Below are 14,419 nucleotides of genomic sequence, written 5' to 3'. Positions count from 1 at the left end.
TTATGTGCACCCAAATTACAATATTTTTCTCTGAATTGCCTTGTGAAAGCCTAACGCTGTAAGATCATATTTTATTACTTAGCTAGTCATGTTGGCAATAGAACAAGCTTTCAAATCATGCCCACCTGACCCAGATTGCGATGGACCGTTTTTGGATTGCGTAAACAACAACAGTAATTATGTGATGTCGGGGTTGCAGGGTTGGGGATGCAAGTGTGCTTTCTCTAGTTCCTCAACAGCACATCTAGGAAAGCAACAAAAAAAGTACCTCATAGTTGAAGACTCTTCTTGAGTCATAACAGTGCATTGAAATTGCTTAGGAACTGTGCAGTGTGCACACTTTGGAGAGGTGTGTAGCCACTTGGAGACACCAGTTTATCCTCTCACTCAAACCCTTATAATTGTTTTGACTTATGTGGCACATACCCCACGTCTTGCAGGAATAGTTTTATCATGTTACTGAATGTATCCAGAATATTTTCAGATTTCGTTATCAACAAATGAGGCGATGTGTACAGTAAATGTAAAATGCCTCTCTCACTCTGAGTCACTCACCGTCACTCACTCACTCACTCACTCACTCACTCACTGATTCCCTCACTCACATACACTCACTCACTGATTCCCTCACTCACATAATTTCCATATGGTTTGAGTTTCCTAGTAAAAAATTATTACAGGAGGATGAAGTATCATGTGTGCATGTGTTTAGTTGACATTGGAGCTCCAAAATCATAGGCTTTGTGTTGACAAGCAACATTATGTCTGTCAACATAAGGCAAAAAATAGTTGTGTGAAGTAGTATTGTGACTTAGTTTGTGAAAATGAGGTCAATATCACACACTGTATGAATGTAGCATCCTGAGTTCAAAGCCTCTGATTAACCTGTTTGTTGATTCTAATGAAAATGAACATATTTTTTATCTTAGTATAGGCCTAAGACAAAAGTTGCCTGGGGCGATTGTGTACAGATTAATGAGAGGAAACCCCTCCCTGTCAGTCCTCATGACTGTTTTCCTCTATGCAGTGACCTACATTGGCTTCGGAAAGTATTCAAACCCTTGACTTTTTCCACATTTTGTTACGTTACAGCCTTATTCTAAAATGGATGAAGAAAAAAAAATCATCAGCAATCTACACACAATGTATCATAATGACAAAGCGAAAACAGGTGTTTAGAAATGTTTGCAAATTTATTACAAATAAAAAACAGAAATACCTTATTTACATACGTATTCAGACCCTTTGCTATGAGACTCGAAATTTAGCTCAGGTGCATCCTGTTTCCTTTGACCATCCTTGAGATGTTTTTGCTAGGACTGTCTCGGAGAGGACTGAGTGGGGAGGGGAAAACGGAAAACTATCTGTTTGGAACTCTCTTTCTTATTGGTCAGTTAACAAACGTACTGCCTGGTGATGTCACTAGGCAGGCCAAAATAGGCTGAAATTTCAGGTGGCCTTTTCAAACAGCTCTTACAGTAAAAGGGCATTAACATCATTATCACAATTATACACTATTATTCCAACCTCAAAGTGTGGATATATATATAAAACACAGGAAAATCACGTTTTCTGACTGCACTGGGGAACAATGGATACATGGCTATAATGTCGAGAGGAAGCTCTAGCAGCCTGGTCCCATTACTTAAATGTCCCCCCATAGACACGTTTCCAAACACTCACACTAATAGAACTAACACACAAACAAGCATGCACACGCACACATTTATGTACACACACATTAACACAACTGTGTGTGTTTTATGTGTCAGTATGACGGATCAATCCTGAGATAAACGTCATAAAACACCCAGTCTCAGTGAAGAAAATTGCTTAATGTCGCAATCTCTTGGACAGTTAGTTATAGAGTAATTTCAGTTTTACTTCACACAATCCAATAACGATGTCAGAAAATAATGTAGAAATAAAAACGTACGCTCATCTATGTGAATGGATGCTATGCCTGTCTTTTTCGCTCCCTACATGAATAAGTGTTTACCAATAATCAACACCAGATGGCAGTCAAACTCAGCCAATGCAGACACCAAGTTGAAGACATCTGTACTGATGTCCTCTCAGTCAGTCTCCTTTATACATCTACCTTTTTCTCTGTGACACTTTTCTATGATGTGTGTTACCGTAAAAACATGCACCATATCACTTGGTGTAAGCTGGAAACAATGACTTCTGACTGTCTGAGACTTCAATTACAAATCTCTCTCTAAAGTGCAATATTTTCCAAAGACACCTTTCTAAATATGTTTTATAGACACTTTGGAATGACCTTTTTTTCTGCTAGTGGAAATGTAAACTGATGTTTGTGTTTTTGTGCAGTACTCTATGAATCATCAGCGCAGTGCTCTACTTACACAACACAAGGATCAGAAAAGAGTTGTCAGTTTAGACAGACAACATAGTCTGTTATCTTTCTATCAATCCAATAGATGATTCCAATCAAATTCTCAAGATTTTAGTATTCATTATATTCATACCATTATTATACCATGCTAGAGATGGTTTCACCATACTAGTCATGATCACACCGTACTGAGAAGGTGTGGCAGAATATGGTGCAATACTTCCCTCGGGAGCAATAATCGTTTTCTATTAGGTTTTATTATTTTTACTCTGCTAAAACTTTCTCCAAGCAGAGGGTGACAGGACACCTTTGACTTTTTTAAAAAGATGGTATATATTAGAGTGGGAGGAGAAGTTCAGGGGTCAGGGGCTAGGGTGTTAAAGGAGTTGTGGGGAATGGAAGGGTACCAGACAAAGGGACACTTCCAGGGATGTTCTGAGAACCCCTGAATTCCAGAAGTGCATTCTAATGTCTCTGTCACTGTGCCATCTTTTTATGGGTGGCTGAGTGTAGGTGTTAAATGTGCCCTGCTTGACTTCTCTCCAAAAGTGAGTCTCCTCCCCCACCCCCTACAGCCCCCCCCCCCCCCATGTCTTCCTCCTCTTCACACACATATGCTACTCTGACAATACGGGACAATGGGAGCCACTTGAAGTGAAGCTGGAGTTGACTTGGGGAGCTACCCCCGTGAGGCTATTGTTAGTGTTAAGCATTGTTACGCCAACAATAACCCTGCTGAGGAAAGACTAAAAGTTTTCATTCCTTATGAAAGAAGAGGAGAAAGAGGAGGAGTAAAGCCCCCTATTGGAACTGTATGAATCCAAAAGGCTTTTGTTCTTAGTGGTGGGGAAACATTTCTCCAGAAGTAGCAGATTGGAGGGTAGTCCTCTATGCACAGTGTGATGAGCCTGAGTAGGGTCTGTGTGAGACTGTGGTCCTGGCTGCAGTGCAGAAGAGATGAGCTAGTCCACACAATCAGTTCTACATGTAGACATCATAACTGTCCCTTCTGAGCTGTTTGATTACTGTCGCCACCTCACTACATGCCTGATTTCAATGCATTTTATATTACTCAAGTTGAAATTCCCACACAACTCCCATCTTTATTCACTAGCCTGTATTCATCAACCCAACTCTTATGATACATTCAGGGACACAAGCTGACTAAGACTGAATATGTCATAGGTAAGGCCAGGACCTTTCTGGACCACGTGACCTGATAGGAAAAACTCAGGGTCCCATGGTCTTAATTTGGACAGCAGGAGTGGACAGAAGCCACACTGTGATAGTGACCTGAGGATCCCGCCTGGGACGTCGTTCCCTCTAGCTTGGGGTGGTGACACCACATGGTAGAAGTGTGTTTGACCTAAGGCTTGTCTGTTACAACAGATGTCCATCACTAATCAATGTCATTACTTTGTCCTGTACGGACAGGGCCCTTGGGGGTCTCCCTCTAATACAATGATATATAATTATTCAAATCAAATCAAATTAGGGAGAAGATGGAGTAAGCCAAGGTCCGCTCTGATCAATATGATGGGTAGGGGTGGAGGAGTAGAGGAGTGAAGGGGATAGTGTTCTATGATGGCGACCTTGTCTTGTCTCCTCTGCAGACGTTGGTGACCTTTAACTCAAACTCTGTGAAAGGCTAGAGTCCGACTCACCATTTATCTCCCCTTCACTGACTGCAACCCAGACCAGACTGGCGACCTCAGAGTTTGGAATTAAATTGGTTTGTCTGTCTACTTCATCAATGTTGTGTTTTAATTGTGCCAATGAAGCTAGATGAACCAGGCCAGTCTGTTGCTACCAAAGCCACAGCAGCTCATAGAGCAGTCATCTGCCATTGCATCTTATTTTACCAGAAGATTTAAAAGGCTTTATAATCCCTTCAGAAGTGGTTAGACATTCACTTCTAAATGAGAAAACCCCTAGTTAACAATGAATGGCGGAAGTGTTTTCCCTCATCTCTTTGCTGTGGTAAGGAGCATTTCAATCTGAGTCCTTTAAGGTGAAAAGAGGGAAACTGACTTTAATTACACTCAAAGACAATTCAGCTCCCCCACTCGAAACATTAGTTGTATCTTTCTGATGTTTTTAGTTGTGTTCTGTTTGGTTATTTTGTATTCCTAAACTCCTGTACATTCTCTAGTCTCAAGGACCCACTTTTTAACAGTCTCAAGTCACAAACAGATGACATGTCAGCTGCACTAATTTGCAACTCCCCCTCATTTACATTCTCCACTGTGTGAATGTTGTGCAAATAAAGGGATGTTCCTTGCATATACTGCATAGCTATTCAGTGAAGTGATAGTTCTGCCCAATGTTCTCTGGCACTGCTTTCCTTTTAGAATGCAAAAAGAGTGATCAACACCATATTAAAAGCTTGCTTATCACTTTTCACCCATTTTTGGGCAATCAACTGAACACCCCATTTATCTGGCATGGACACGTATGACATACTGTATCTTGATAGGTTATGCTTTTTTAAAGAGTGGGAAATTTTTTAATTAAACCAGTTGGTTCATCAGATTAAATCAATATTTCAAGTTAAGACTTCCAGTGAGCGTTGGTTTTTCATTTCTATACTATACCAGAAACCTCTCTGTGCCTCTGCAGTGCGTAGATGGTTGGGGTCACACTGGCAGATGGGGTGTGGAGGGTAGGACCAACTAACCAACGTTTTGCATCAGGGTTAGCACATGCCCATCTTCACCACAGGATAACCAATATTGGTTATTGATCATAGAGATTATATGCATCACTAAAACAAGAGGCACACAGAGACATCTGCCCTGCAAAGACACACGCCACCCTTCACTCAGAACTCTCCATCTGGGACTGAACCAAGCTGTTCCGCAATATGATTTCGAACACATCATTGACTCAAAAGGTTAAATTATGGATGCAAAGAAAAGGTTTATGTTTTTCAAAAGCAAGTTAATGACCATTGCAGTACTGTATAGCCTAAATATAATTTACATGATCGACAACAGCCATCTTCTCATCCACTCTGTAATTGTTCTATCATATGGATACTTCAATAGAGGTTACATTATACTCAAAACCACAGAAAATGTCATCCATAGGGATTTGCTTCTCTAAAAGACCTATCAATTGTTGTGGTTTTAATGTGTAGCTTTAACTGGGCGTGTCCGTGTATGCTAATGAACCTCGGGGTTTACTCGGATCTAGCACTGCAGATATCTACTCCCTACTTTATCATCTTCACACTGGCGCGAAAAACGCTCTGTGTGGCTTCTATTTACCAGACTGTAAGTGGAGTCTATTGCACCACTTTTTCCACACTCCACTGCTGAAATAAATACCGAACTTTTAAACTTTGTTTTCATACATTTCGTTGGGAGTGACCTCTTTTACTTATTTTTTTTTATGAGGAGTTCAAACTACTAGCTAGCATACCAGCTGATACGGAGTAGACACCCATGCCGGAATTTGCGGATTGTGAGCCTAGATAAACCGGTGAGTGTTATAGACAACTAATCTAGCTACCTAGCGTAATGAAGAGAATATGGAATTGTATTTCTCTAAGAATAAGTAGTTGCTACCCATTCCCTTTTAACATCCATACAAGGCGAATATAGCCGACTTTAGTGAAGTAGCCTAGCCTACTTTGTTTTGTCTGAATGCACGGCTGCCTGAGACGGCGCTTTCAGCATTTAATGTCACCCGACAGCGCATCTACAGAACATTTTAAGTCTCTGCTTAATGGCCAATTATGCAATCACCTGTAAGGAATTGTGCAAAAGTCTTATTTTAAAAAAACCTTTATTTAACTAGGCAAGTCAGTTAAGAACAAATTCTTATTTACACCGATCAAACCCGGACGATGCTGGGCCAATTGTGCGCCGCCCTATGGGACTCCCAATCACGGCGGGTTGTGATACAGCCTGGAATCGAACCAGGGGGTCTGTAGTGACGCCTCAAGCACTGAGATGCAGTGCCTTAGACCGCTGCGCCACTCGGGAGCTCATTGCTTGCATTGTCGAAGGTTGAACCGGAGCATAAAACTAGATTACGTAGCTAATAACCTTGCCATGTCTGGACAGTCTATCAATGCAAAGCGCCCACAAGATGAAATCAATTATTAATTTAGTCCCATTTGTAGACAGCACCAGGCTAAGATTAGAACAAGGGTGAAATTGAGGGGGTTGAGCCGTAGATGGGGTCCCAGGGATTGACATGATTTATTATACCTCCCTTAAGTGGAAGACCCCCCCTCCCCCTCCCCCATTTCACATTTTGCCATGAGGATGATAAATCATTTTTCAGTTTTAAAGTAACTTTCCAGTGAAAATCTCACTTTTAAATGTTCGTATGCTGTTAACTCATACCCAAATAATGTTGACCATTCTATACTCGTATCTGTGGCCAAAGTAATAAATTGTAGGGGGAAAAAACACCACCTCAAACTTGTATCTCAAAGAGACCGTTTCAAACATGCTTGCTATTTCCTCATTGAGGATGCCAAGTATGAATATGTTATGACCACTATACGCCCACACCGTTCTGTTGTTGGGGTACGCCCACACCATTACAACACAGAACAGCTGCTTTCAACATACCTAATTACATTTTTTGGGAAATGACTATTTCACTCATATGGTAGTTCATTATAGGTCATATTTCATAGGAATCTGGAAACACTAGACAATTACTTTTACATTATAGTAATTTAGCAGATGTTCTTGTCCAGAGCGACTTACAGGAGCAATTAGGGTTAATTGCCTTGCTCAAGGGCACATCGGCAGATTTTTCACCTATTCAGCTCGGGGATTTGAACCAGCGACCTTTCAGTTACTGGCCCAATGCTCTTAACCGCTAAAGGTAGACTTTGGGCAAAACTGCCAAAATAACGGCTTTAAACTGTATTGCTGATCAATGCACCATCATACCAGGTCATTTAATGATTAAAAACATTTTAAATAAATTATTGGACAGGGACGAATCGTCCTGTTCTGAATATTGCATGCCTCCCCCGTGGCAATTTCGCATGTGGATTAGAATGCACTGTTGCAATGTTTAAAGTACCTATTGATGATTGCAGAGCCATGTTTAAATGCAGTCTTGGAATGGAAAATGATGATCCTTATGTAAAGATTATTTATTGTGAATCCTAAATATTGTCTAGATTAGAAAAGTAATTCAAATCTTTAAAGAATAGGACTAATGCACTACTTCTGAATTGCTTCTTCAGGTCGGGTAAAGATTTTCTCAACGATCAGTCGTGTGATTATCCATGCTTGGAATAAACTCAAGAGCATCGCGTTGTGACAGCTGGGAGATGGAGTACGACTGCTATCAGCACTATTTCTTAGATGACATTGACAAAGAGGAGGATTTCTACAAGTCAACCGCACCAAGTGAGGACATATGGAAAAAGTTTGAGCTATTGCCCACCCCTCCCATGTCTCCTACCAGGACACTCAGCGGTGGTACCTTGTACTTTACCCCTGGAGACAAGCTCGGCTGGCTGTCCAAGGTCTTGGGTCAGGACGATGAGTACGAGGGACCCGGCACCGAGGAGCTTTTTGGGAACATGAGTTCCATTATTATCCAGGACTGCATGTGGAGTAGTTTCTCGGCCAGTCAGCACTTGGAGAAAGTCAATGAGCGCCTGTCAGCTGCAGCCCAATCTCGTCTCTCCCCACCAGCACCCAAGAACGTTGTGACTGTGAGTGCCAGCAAAGCTCAGTGCACCCCGCTGACCCCACCTGAATCTCCACTGCCCAGCACCGTGGCAACAGAATGTGTTGACCCGGCAACTGTGCTCACCTTCCCAACCATCAGCTGTAGGAAACCGGCATCATCGGGCTCTGAGTCTCGCTCTGATTCCTCTGGTAAGAAACTGACCATGCTAAACTAATTCACCTCTGCTAGATGTTTCCCTCTCAATGTGTCAAGGGGATGCAGCCAGGGAAACTCCCACACTAGGCTGGATGTTGAATTTTGCTGAGTCAAAGTATTCAGCTTTACTTAAGCCCTTATCTTGAGCACAAACCATTATCTCTGTGTTTCTCACTCTCAAAGGAATGTCACTTTTCCACATTCAATATTTGTAAACGGTTGCCGCAAATGCTTTGGTCCCAGGCGCAGGCCTAGTAAAAATATATTTTTTCCCCCCACATGCTTTGCACACCGATTTTGGGGTATTTCTGTCCTAGAATTGCATGACAATTTAAGTGTTGTAGGGGTGGGAGATGGGGTACTTGGGGATGTTATTACATGGCGTCAGACCGTATAAGAAACGATTTCCTATTGCTTAAACTCCTCTGTGCAATGATGTGTGGTTGTTGTTTCTTTTGATGGAACAGACGATGATGATGTGATTGATGTGGTGACTGTGGAGAGCCGAGCCCGACTGGTTGGCAGCCGTAAGCCTGTGACCATCACTGTCCGAGCTGACCCATGCCCAAAGCGTTTCCACATGTCTGTGCACCGGCAGCAGCACAACTACGCAGCCCCTTCCCCTGACAGCGACCCTGAGGATGATGAGGAACCACAGAGTAAACGGTCCTGTCCAGACTCCAGCCACCACCAGCAGCCAGACTCCCCAGCCTCCATCTCCCCCACAGCGTCCTCTGCAGACAGCCCCCAGAGCTCCGACGCTGAGGACACTGACCGCCGGAAGAACCACAACTTCCTGGAGCGGAAGAGGCGGAACGACCTTCGCTCTCGCTTTTTGGCCCTGCGGGACGTGATCCCGGGCCTGGTGGAGTCGGCCAAGACCCCCAAGGTGGCCATCCTGACCCAGGCGACAGAGTACCTTCTCCAGCTGCACAGCAGAGAGAAGCACCAGGCTCAGGAGAGGAAACGCCTCAAAGCCCGCCAGCAGCAGCTCCTCCGGAGGCTAGCCGATCTGAAACGCTCCTGAGGATAGAAACTAACTATGCAACAGACTCTTAACAAATAAACGGCCTCATTCTCAGAAGCCAATGACTATTCTCTGCCGCTTTCAAAAAGCTAGGACTTTTTATCAAACTAAATTCCTCATGCAAGAAAACTGTGAACTTCTCTGAAAATATATTCCTAATTCATTATGCTATGGACTTCTTTTAAAACTAAGTGGATCTCTCAGAGCCTGTGAACCCATGGTGGGGAGGCTGGCGGTAAGGACCTTTTTGTGTTTATTTATGTTTTCTCTCTGCACATTGAGTGATGACAAGGTGGTGGTGGACTAGATGAGACAGAAACATGTTGTGTTGTTGGTTCCTGGTGATATTGGAAGATGATGCTGTAATTAAACCAGAATGAAACTTACTTCCAAATGTCATGTCTCTTCTTGTTTGTCATTTCAGTTCCTTGATAGCCTTGTCTGTTTATTTCTGTGATGAATAGTTCATGCACACTTGGATTTAAGTTTATTGGTGAAACACCGTAATGTGTACACAGGGAGTGACAAATGTTTTTGTTTTCTTAATGACAGATTTATTTTGATGTACAAATTGTTCTGTAAATAATAGCATATTGCTCTCAGTTTAGGAGACATGAATATTGCTCTTCTCTGAAACTGGCTTTAGAGCTTCTATTTTGTTAAAATGACAAAGTAGAACTGCTGTACTTTATAATTACACATGTCACTTTGAGATGCTATTTTCACTGCTTGTTCTTCTTGGGTTGAGTTTGACTTGTGTATACATGACCAGATCCATAAAATGTTGATACCATATTCCAAGAATTGTGATTTTGTTCTTTTGATGGTTCTTTCAGATTATATGGCAGCATAGTTACACTGCTTAAATTCGCTAGCATTTATTTTCTTAAAAGCAATCTAATGTAAAATCTGTAACTAAAAGTATTTATATTTTTAAACACAAGACTGAGCGTTAAAGAGAATCAGCATGACACAGTGACTAATGAATGCAAAAAGATTTTACAAAAGGGTTGTTGTATTGACTTTGAAGGTAGTATTTGTTTTACTTTGTCCCATGCTTAACTGTCATGATCTTTCCAGATTGAAGCATGCAGAAGCTTGGTCTAGATTTAGAGGGAGTGTGTCATTGATGTGTCCTTGAAATGTGTGATACCTCGGAGGATCCTCTCCTCTGCAGTTGCTGCTGCATGCAGGGCAACTGATGTGCTCTCAACTAGGTTACACACACAAACGGTATCTTTAGAACAGTCCCTGGGGTATGGAGAGAGGGTCTGTGTGTGAGCTGCTACTCTGGGCTGGTTCAGTCATCCTATTATAAGCAGTCATGTAGTGACTGAGAACCCTTGCTCTCTCTTCCCCTGCATGCATGGTAGAGAGTGGTTTGAACATTGACTGTAAAAGGGAGAGGTGCTGTGACTGGTCAAGTGGAAAAGCTGGTGTAAGAATGGAGCTCTCCCTGATTTCATAGTTTCCGATCAGTCAACATTTCTACACTTCTCTTAGGCAGGTAGTCTGAGGGAGAATTTGCGGTTGATCTGTACGTTTAAAGGCTCAGTGCAGTCAAAAACTAGATTTTCCTGTGTTGTGTATATACACTGAGTGTACAAAACATTAGGAACACCTCTTTCCATGACAGACTCTCCAGGTGAAAGCTATGATCCCTTATTGATGTCACTTGTTAAATCCACGTCAATCAGTGTAGATGAAGGGAAGGAGACAGGCTAAATAATAATTTTTAAGCCTTGAGATATGGATTGTGTGTCTGCCATTCAGAGCGTGAATGGTCAAGACAAAAGATTTAAGTGCTTTGAACAGGGTATAGTAGTAGGTGCCAGCCGCACCGGTTTGAGTGTGTCATGAACTGCAACGCGGCTGGGTTTTTCATGCGCAACAGTTTCCCGTGTGTACAAAGAATGGTCCACCACCCAAAGGACATCCAGCCAACTTGACACAACTGTTAGTCAATATGGGCCAGCATCCCTGTGGAACGCTTTCAACACCTTGTAGAGTCCATGCCCTGACGAATTGAGGCTTTTCTGAGGGCAAAAGGGGGTGCAACTCAATATTAGGAAGGTGTTCCTAATGTTTTGTAAATTCAGTGTATATTTTCACACTGAGGTTGGAATAATACTGTGAAAATTATGATAATGCTCTTTTAGTGTAAGAGCTGTTTGAAAAGACTGCCTGAAATTTCTGCATGTTTTGGTGTAATGGAGCTTTGGCCTGCCTGATTACATTACCAGGCGGTAAACTAGTTAATAGACCAATAAAAAAGAGCATTCCAAACCTCCCTGACAATAACATCTAGTTTTCATTTTTCCACTCCCCACTCAGACCACTCCTAGCAAAATTCTTGCTTGAGAAATGGCTCTTTGCTAGGAAGCTATTTGTGTTTATTTTTGACCATTTTAATTGATGTTTGAAAAATGTATGCACTCACTAACTGTAAGTCGCTCTGGATAAGAGCGTCTGATAAATGACTCAAATGTAAAAATGTAAAACAATCTCAGTAAGGTTTTATGATTTGATATTGAGATGAAAACGGCTGCATTGGACCTTTAAGGCCCGTCAGCTTTTGTATGTTTTGTGAAGAGCCAGTTGGCACCTGGTCCTTTGTTCTTCCACCCATAAAGTGTAGCTAGCTGTCGCGTGCTATCCTGCCATCTCACACAGCTGGTACTGTTCTTGTGTGCTTGAGAAGCACTTAGCTATGCATCCAAGGCCAATTAGCACCTCGATCTCGTTAGCGTAAGAAGGTGGAACAGTCTTCTGCACTGGTGCAGGTTGCTTTGATTCTTGATTTAGCCTATAACTAGGGCCCACATAAAGAATTCTGAAGCAATAATTTGAATGTCTTCCTCAGTGTTGAGAAAGAAGTAACACAGGCTGCCATTGGTGATGTCAGTAACCTGTCTGAACAGGAGCTCAGTGAATGTCTGAATTTTAAGAATTAGGATTATTCGATTATCAGTTGATAGAGCAGTCAGCCTTACCCGTCGCACCTCAGCCCTTTGTCCCACTGTTGAAGGTTGGTAGTTAACCTGCATTTACTGAGCCCTATCTGAGCCCTAGGGGCATCCTGTCTCTGTCCCCATTTAGCTGTGAATGTTTTCTCTAAAGGCTTGCTCAACGAGGTAGAACGCTCAAGATCATTTCAGTTAGAAATGCATTGCATAGAGCTGCTGCAATTCTCTATTTCATATGGTTGTGAGTCTTTAGCCAACTCCCCTGACTATAATTGTCATGCCATACAGAATAAAGCACATACAGATCTGTGACCATGCTAATAGTAGATTGTGTCTGTTCCTGTGGTCTATGAATAACTGGCTTACATGTTTGGATTGTACAGGTTATAGTGCTTTACCATTAGAAAGGATCATTATTTAACAGTAAACTATGAGATACTGCTGTGATTAGTGATCAGCAGCAGGTTTTGTGTGGTAATGTGGGTGTATATTTCTCAAGTCGAAGCATCCTGAGATCAGATAGCATGGTCTTGGATCAGATAGGAACAACCTGCTCTGTGTGTTTCCTGTTCAGTAAGCTGTGCACCCAGAGAAATGCACTGCAACCGTGTGAAAATAGTGTAATCTATACACTTTGGATACTCTCATTCATCCTTACAAAACTTTATGGGAAAGCAATATATTTTACTACAGAAACCACACTGTTGTTTCTGACAAAACAGTTGTGTGTTGCTTTAGTGGTTATGCACATTTTTTGTAAAACATTTTTATTTAACCTTTATTTAACCAGGTAAGCCAGTTGAGAACAAGTTCTCATTTACAACTGCGACCTGGCCAAGATAAAGCAAAGCAGTGCGATAAAAACAACAACACAGAGTTACATATGGGGTAAAACAAAACATAAAGTCAAAAATACAACAGAAAATATATATACAGTGTGTGCAAATGTAGCAAGTTATGGAGGTAAGGCAATAAATAGGCCATAGTGCAAAATAATTACAATTAATATTAACACTGGAATGATAGATGTGCAAGAGATGATGTGCAAATAGAGATACTGGGGTGCAAATGAGCAAAATACATAACAATTGCGGTAATGCATAAAGAAACTAATATGCAAACTACACAGCCCACAGTGTGTTTGTCTTTATTGAGAGTCACTGGAAGCGGTTTCCAAAAGGTACTGCACTACCCAATGATAGTAGTAACGATAATGAGTGAAAATGCAAGTGAAACACTGTCTGTTAAGAAATGTCAAGTGTGATCTTAAGAGTGTGTCTCTTTTCGTACGTAGCATCAGGATCTTTCCCATGCAGGAAGTGGTGATGTGAGAGGATCTCTTTGTCCCGAGACCTGCTCTGTTTTGTTGGGGCCCCTGATGGTTAAACTCCACCGGTTCGTCCAACTGGCTTTTTCCAGCTCGTCCAACTGGCTTTTCTGGTCTGAAGCCACTCCCACACAGCAACCGATGAAATGCTGCATGTGTGATCACTTCCACACAGATGTTCTGGAAGTGGCCCGGCATGTGTGTGTGTTCTTAACAATCATATGTGTTTCATTCTCACACATCTATGTTCTATGGTTATCCCCATTACAACCCAACTCTTTTAATCATTACAAACTGCATGTGTGTCAGTTCTCTCACGTGTCTGGTGTGAAGGCATTGATACTGTATGTCTGTGTGGGCATATCATGTATGTGTCATGGAGGCCTGTGTATCCTGAATCAGTGTGTATGTGATCTCTAGTGGTGGTCAGACCACAGTGTGTGTATGTCTGATCAGGGTGGGGCTGTGGAGAATTTATGATTTGGTCGGCCAGCTGACAGGGAACTGTCATCTTCCTGATTTATAGGTCCTTCCGTCAGCACACTCTCTATTTCCACCTCAGGAGGCTGGCTCATAATAATAATAATAATATGCCATTTAGCAGACGCTTTTATCCAAAGCGACTTACAGTCATGCATGCATACATTTTTTGTGTATGGGTAGTCCCGGGGATCGAACCCACTACCTTGGCATTACAAGCGCCGTGCTCTACCAGCTGAGCTACAGAGGACCATAATGGCCGGAATGTAATGTATTTGATACAATTCCACTCATTCTGCTCCAGCCATTACCACGAGTCCACCTCCCCCCCCCACCATCTACTCATTCACTCCAGTCGACACAAACGCATGGACCATGTGCTGACGATGCCT

The 14,419-nt window shown here is 42.2% G+C and overlaps 1 protein-coding gene across 1 annotated transcript; it reads left to right on the top strand.

The window, feature by feature from the left end:
* The first annotated feature begins 5,589 nt into the window (after positions 1 to 5,589).
* On the top strand, positions 5,590 to 10,047 carry LOC311102764 (protein L-Myc-1b-like). Its single transcript, XM_084144162.1, has 3 exons — positions 5,590 to 5,842; positions 7,578 to 8,220; positions 8,695 to 10,047. Exons 2-3 carry the CDS (start codon positions 7,620 to 7,622, stop codon positions 9,252 to 9,254), a joined length of 1,161 nt encoding a protein of 386 aa, XP_084000288.1. The 5' UTR covers positions 5,590 to 5,842; positions 7,578 to 7,619; the 3' UTR covers positions 9,255 to 10,047.
* Positions 10,048 to 14,419: the final 4,372 nt, after the last annotated feature.

The sequence above is a fragment of the Coregonus lavaretus genome (genome assembly GCF_964263955.1).
Source record: "Coregonus lavaretus genome assembly, chromosome: 27".
In the NCBI taxonomy this organism is placed as follows: domain Eukaryota; kingdom Metazoa; phylum Chordata; class Actinopteri; order Salmoniformes; family Salmonidae; genus Coregonus; species Coregonus lavaretus.
This window is presented reverse-complemented; position numbering and strand designations above follow the sequence as displayed.

Bases quoted from the DNA above. Each gene is read 5' to 3' on its own strand.
- LOC311102764 (XM_084144162.1), top strand. From the start codon at position 7,620: ATGCTTGGAATAAACTCAAGAGCATCGCGTTGTGACAGCTGGGAGATG. The intron at 8,221-8,694 runs GTAAGAAACTGA...TTGATGGAACAG, and splicing joins GTCTCGCTCTGATTCCTCTG to ACGATGATGATGTGATTGAT.